The sequence below is a fragment of the Syngnathoides biaculeatus genome, chromosome 4 (genome assembly GCF_019802595.1).
Source record: "Syngnathoides biaculeatus isolate LvHL_M chromosome 4, ASM1980259v1, whole genome shotgun sequence".
Lineage (NCBI taxonomy): Eukaryota > Metazoa > Chordata > Actinopteri > Syngnathiformes > Syngnathidae > Syngnathoides > Syngnathoides biaculeatus.
Window position 1 is genome coordinate 1,474,276 of NC_084643.1, and position 6,317 is coordinate 1,480,592.

A 6,317-nucleotide genomic window follows, 5' to 3' on the forward strand; every position below is an offset into this window, starting at 1 on the left:
GATAAATTTCACTGCGACACGCTAATAACACAGCAGCAACACGCTAGAACATCGCTAACGCTAGCACAGCGCCAACAGGGCCCGTAAAAGTTGGGGTTGAAAGCATGTGAAAAGACAAAAGGCAAAGAAAGACGGTACACAGAGTGTTTTAATGCGAGCGCCGCCGCGCTAACAGAAAAAAACATACTGGTAAAAATCAGTGAGACATAGCAGTAACAGGCTAGCGGACCACTAACAGGACAGCACCGGTAAAAGTCCCTTCCTCGGCACATATATTCCACCGGTCCCACTCTTACCTTTTCCGCTCGAGTACGAGTTTGCTTGCACTGCGTCAAAATCAGGGTTGCCCAAGGACTCAAAGATCTGACGTGGTGTGTTTTCTGTGTCTCAGATCTGGCTGGAAGAGTGAAGTGGATGAAAAGAAGGCAAAGGGCTGCACCTTGCAGTTTCAGCACGCCCTGGTGCGGGTGCTAACCCACTTTGTGGCCGAGCAGGCGGACCCCCGGGACCCGAAAGCCTATTTCCTGGGCTCTGACTGGCAGGTGGATGTAACAAAACTGGTCAGATATTTCATGAAGGTGGAAGACCCCCGTGTGGCCTGGCTCCAGGCGGGGAGGGTCCTATCGGGGCGCGACATTGGGACTACCGCCGTCCAGGTAAGCGTGAGCATCAATCCAATAAAACGGGAACCCCGGGATGGAAAATAGAACGCGTGAGCGCTGTGTGAGGATTGTGTCTGACTTGTCTGTCAAGGTCAGCGAGACCAGACTCAGCAGGATTTCACTTTTGTGACACGCTGAGTGCTATTGTAACTCCTTTTTCCCTGGAAATATGGTGCAAAAACACAATGACAAAGCTCACAGACCCCATGTTGGATGCAAGAAAAATATTACTCCCAGCAGTCCTCAGTACCCTCCGTTTTTTGGGAGGGGAAATACAGATTTTTATCAAATCTGGAGACAGTATATATCGACACACCGATTTCCATGCAAAGGCCCCTCTGGGTGCCACGAGGATTTTCTCGGTGAAGCCAGGATATAATCAAAATTCCCTGAGAAAATGACGTCTGACCGACTGACCTTCATTATTCCTGCTCGCCGGCCGAGAACGGCGACCGCAAAGGTTGCCACGTTTTTCAATCTCCCAATTTGGTGATTTGAGTCATTACAAGTCAGAAGACCTGATTATGTTGCATTCAGGGACTCGCGGGAAGTACTACAGATGCGAGATGAGGGCCCTAGATATTGCGATGTGGCTGACAATTATAGTCTTCATTTTGAAACGGTAGACATTACAACCGCCTCGTCGAGGAGGAGATGATTGCGCCAAAGTATTTTCCACTCAGTCGCACTCAACGGAAAACATGTATTGAAGCAATGAAGAATTGTTTTATTTCCATATTGTACTCGAAAAGGTCAAGTAGGGTGCACCAGGATACGTTGCCCTTCCGTGCAGTTTTTACAGAATGGTAAAAAGCAAAAGTAAGCTGACTAGCGGAGCGGCATTCCCCGGGCCCGAGACAGCTGTCAAAGTGGCTTATGCAAATGGAATTAAAAGGCGACGTTCAGAGCAGACAGGAACGCGTAAAGTCAATTACAAAGTTGGGATTATGGGTGCCAAATAGTTGCTCATTCCTAGAAGAGATGTTGACATTGGAGAACCGCATTCGATGACATCGCTCATTTCAAACGTCGATTGTACATTGGCCCAAATTGATGCGATCGTCATTCTGTGTTTCTGAAGTGGACGGTGAGCTGTAAAGTTCATCCTTGGCCATAAAACGCACATGGGAAATTAAGAACTATGACCATAACTACCATAATTTCCGGCCTACAGAGCGCACCTGGTTATAAGCCTCACCCAGTACATTTGTAAAGGAAATACCATTTGGTACATACATAAGCCGCAGCTGTGTAAAAGCCGCAAGTGCCCACATTGAAACACGAGATATTTACAGACGGTACACAGAAAGATTTTTCAAAGTTTTAATACCCTATCTTAGCTCAACATAGCAACAACACGGTAGCACGAATAGGGCTCGTGAGAAAAAAAAAATATACCGGGAAAGAAAACAGCCGTGGCAGCTACACAGTAGCAACACGCTAGCACAGGGCTAACAGAGCCAATGAAAAAAAATAATAATAAAAAAACCCATCCCCAAATCTCTGAGACGCACCAGTAACACAGCAGAAACATGCTGGCGTGGCGCTAACAGGGCCGGTTGAAAAAAAAAAAAACATACTGGTAAAAATCGCTGAGACATGGCAGTAGCATAGCAGCAACATGCTAGCACAGCGCTAACAGTCCAGTTAAAAAAAATACCAGTAAAAATCACTGAGACACGGCAGTAACACAGCAGCAACATGCTAGCACAGCACTAACAGGTTGATTTAAAAAACAAAAAAACAAAACAAAAAAAAAAAAATATATATATATATATATATATATATATATATATATACCAGTAAAAATCACTTGAAACACGGCAGTAACACAGCAGCAACACGCTAGCACAGCGCTAACAGTCTGGTTTAAAAAAAAAAAAAAAAATATATATATATATATATATATATATATATATATATACACCAGTAAAAATCACCGAGACACAGCAGTAACACAACAGCAACATGCTAGCACAACGCTAGCGCAGTGCTAACAGGGCTATTAAAAAAAAAAAAAACAAAACAAAACAACATACCGGTAAAAGTCACTTCCTCGGCACTTATATTCCACTGGTCTCACTCTTACCTTTTCCACTCGAGTGCCCCCTTGCGGCCATTAGAAAAAGTGCGCAAATTAGCCTCATCACCGCGTAAGCCGCAGGGTTGAAAGCGTGTGAAAAAAGTCGCGGCTTATAAAACGGAAATTACAGTAGTAGTAGATTTTTGTTTCACTCTGCAGTCTGTAGCCAGGTCGGCATATTAAATGAGAATCTGATCTCAATCTCCTTGGGAAAATTAACAAAAGTTTAAAGTCTGATGAAACCAAATGGTCTTTGCACTTAACCGTACGTGATACTGTTGCCCAACAGGTGTTTTCTCCGCTTTCTGACGCAATCTTGGCAAAAACGACGGTGCAAGTCACAGATGAAAAAGTGACCATTACCGAACTGGGGGTGCAGATGGTTGCGGGTCTCTCGATGACCCTCCAGCTCAGCCCGGGGAGCAACCGGGCCATTCTGGCGACTACAACCACACAGGAAGTTCTGCGCTTGCCCAAACAGGTAACAATTTTAATCTTAAACAAACGTGAATGAATGCTCGAAAGCCAATAAGCATATTTTTTTTGGTTTTTGATTTCTCTCCTACTAGGAAGCCATGGTCACCGCATGGTTGCAGTTCAGTGATGGCAGCCAAACACCGCTTGACGTCTATGATCCGGCCTTCTACCGAGTGACGGTGTCATCTCTGGACGAGGGCGTGGTGTCAGTGAGGGGCACCCCTCCGGCTGTGGTGGCAGAGGGAGAGGGCGAAGGCGTTCTGGTACGGGTGGAAATCTCCATCTGCGAGGCCTGCCAGAAGTCCAAACGGAAAAGCACTTTCGCTGTGGGCAACGGCAGTCTTAAGGTCAAGTTCCAGGTGAAAAGTCGACGACCGGACGGCGTCGGCGGCAAAACCGCCGAAAAAAACAACAGCGACGGGGACTTCAGAAATGACGGGGAAGAGACGGACAGGGACAGGAAGCAAAGAAGGCCATCGCAGGTCCCTTCATTGCGTATCACCACATCGGAGAAAGACCCGAGCGCCTCGGCAAAGACCACAACCAAATCTACCGAATGGACGTTCGGGACCAGCGGCAGCCTGGGCGGAGTGGGGAAACCGAGCACTTCGGGAAGCCGTCCCACCGGCGCGGTCGGCGTGAAGGGCAGCCCCGGTGACGCCGGCGAATCGTTTGACTCCGACAATTTGATAGTGGACAGTGTCCGTTTCTCAAGTACCGTGAAGGCTCCCGGTAACCTGCTCAACTCCAATAATTTTCCCACGAGAATCGTCGTGCCCGGGCAAAAGTCGGTGGAGGTCGAGATCAGTGGCGAGGACGATACGCTGACCAGCAGGCCCCTTTCTGACTTAGAGATCGGCATGTACGCGCTTTTAGGGGTCTTTTGCTTGGCCATCATGGTATTTCTCGTAAATTGCATATCATATGTCGTAAAGTTCAGACATAAGAAGTCTCAGTCACATGGCCAGGAGCCCACAGGCCACAGACACGACTGGGTGTGGCTCGGTACCGATGCTGAACTAGTGATGAGCGTCCCGGGAAGTCCCGTTCAACAAGACTCGCAGACTACGACCACCGTGATCGACATTGGCCCCGATAAGACCGCGACGCTGTCCAGAAGGCCCAGTTGCCTGGCATCGGTCACAGACTCTCCCGTCAGCCGCGCGGGTTCATTCCGGGGCAAACCTGCGCCGGCGGAGTCCCTGCACTCGCCGACCAGCAAGAGGAAGCGAGTCCACTTCACCACCTTTTCCACGCATTCGCCGCACCCGCCGCCGAGGCAGAACGGACACGGCATCCACTGGGTCGGCAAGGACGACGCCCGCGAGGGGGGACGTCAGGTGCCCGTTGCGGAATGTCGGGACGGCTCGTGAGAAAGAAGAAGTCTGATCGGATCTCACGTTGCGGGAAATCTGGCTTTGATCACCTCAATGCCTTTGCTGACTCACTGTCGGAAATAGGGAGGGGGGGGGGAATACGCAACCTTTTCATAACCTACCAAGGCCTTCTAGATGTACACAACTGTACACCTAGACTATTGTATAATGCAGAAGAAATGAGCCGGTTGTTCTACTTAACACAAAGAAAAAGGCACCAAATGCTGTGCTGCATGCGGATCTCCAATTTTTTTATATTTTGCACTTCCTGATGAGCGACCGACACGACAGGAATTGACGAGCTTTTGAAATTAACTCATTCGTGGGCAGCGTCCCATTTTTGGGACATCGTGATTTTCACGCATTACATCCTTCAGTATGTCAAAATATTGAAGTGTTTTAATCTGAAGCCGCGATTTGGTATCAGGAGAGGATAACTCATCGGTCAAAGTTAGCGCGGAGTTATTTCCTTTTCCTTCCTGACCCAACATGGCTGCCTCAAGTCCACATAAGAGCGTTTTCCAAGAGAAGAAAGAGAGAAAGGTCAGTATGCAACCAGGTTTGTCTTCAAAATGCTAAATCCATCAGTATTATTAATACAGAGGTGTCGTTCTAGAATAAGAATGCACTAATAAACATATCTCTAGTATGTACCGCTTCACAGAACTGATAACATACCCGTTTTGGGACGCTGCCCGCGAGAGGGTATATCTTTTTTACCCTTTGTTTTATGCGTTAAACGAAAAAGAAATGTTATTTTAGGAAACTTTTACCTCAATAAGGCAAAAAAATTGCCACCCTGCCCATGAATGGGTTAAATCTAATACAGGAAGTCACAAGTAGCGCTTTTCTTTTCAACAGTAGCCATTTTTTTTCTGTGTAATTTTATATTTTACTTCATTTGAACTGTATTAAGACTTTAAAACCTCTTACCCACAGTAACCATTTTATTTATTTTTTTAGTACTGGGCCTTTTGCAAAATATTCAAATGTTCAAGTGTGCATGTTGGAGGTCATGTGTTATATGAAGTCTCTTATGTCAAAATGTGTTCCTAATGTGCAAATGTTCCCGTGTATATAATCCAGAAGAGATGAGATTAAAAAAAAAAATGCAGGTCATCAACACTGTTATTGTCAAAAGTAAATAATGCAAATTCCTCTATCGGTCAATCAAAAATGGCCTAAAACCTTGCTAAGAAAGCATTTATCCATCCATTTTCTTTGCCGCTTATCCTCACGAGACGCAGGGAGTGCTGGAGCCTATCCCAGCTGTCAACAGGCAGGAGGCAGGGTACAAACACAATCACACCTCGGGGCAATTTAGAGTGTCCAATTAATGTTCCATGGTTTTTTTTTGGGATGTGGGAGGGAACCGGAGTGCCCGGAGAAAACCCACGCAGGCACGGGGAGAACATGCAAACTCCACACAGGCGGGTCCGGGATTGAACCCGGGACCTCGGAACTGCGAGGCCAACACTTTACCAGCTGACCACCGTGCCGCCCAGAAAGCATTTATGGCAGTTTTAATTAAGATTTGTTCTAAAAGGCAGCTCCTAATAATATGTACAGTTATGATTGGGGTGTATATATATATATATATATATATATATTTTTTTTTTTATACCTGCTATGGAAAGTATGTAGCCTACTGTGTGCTCTGTGAAAAGGAACCCTTGAGTCTCTGCAAACGGGCAAAAACTGGTCTGAATGAACTTGTGG

General features: G+C 46.6%; 1 protein-coding gene across 2 annotated transcripts in view; it reads left to right on the forward strand.

The window, feature by feature from the left end:
• Window positions 1-6,172, forward strand: part of LOC133499629 (transmembrane protein 132D) — a 46,034-nt gene extending 39,862 nt beyond the window's left edge. For both annotated transcript variants that reach the window (XM_061817855.1, XM_061817854.1), the window contains 3 exons: window positions 392-656; window positions 3,035-3,226; window positions 3,315-6,172. In XM_061817855.1, coding sequence (XP_061673839.1) covers window positions 392-656; window positions 3,035-3,226; window positions 3,315-4,595 — 1,738 coding nt within the window. In that variant the 3' untranslated portion in view covers window positions 4,596-6,172. The remainder of the gene's footprint in view (window positions 1-391; window positions 657-3,034; window positions 3,227-3,314) is intronic.
• The last annotated feature ends 145 nt before the right edge of the window (window positions 6,173-6,317 follow it).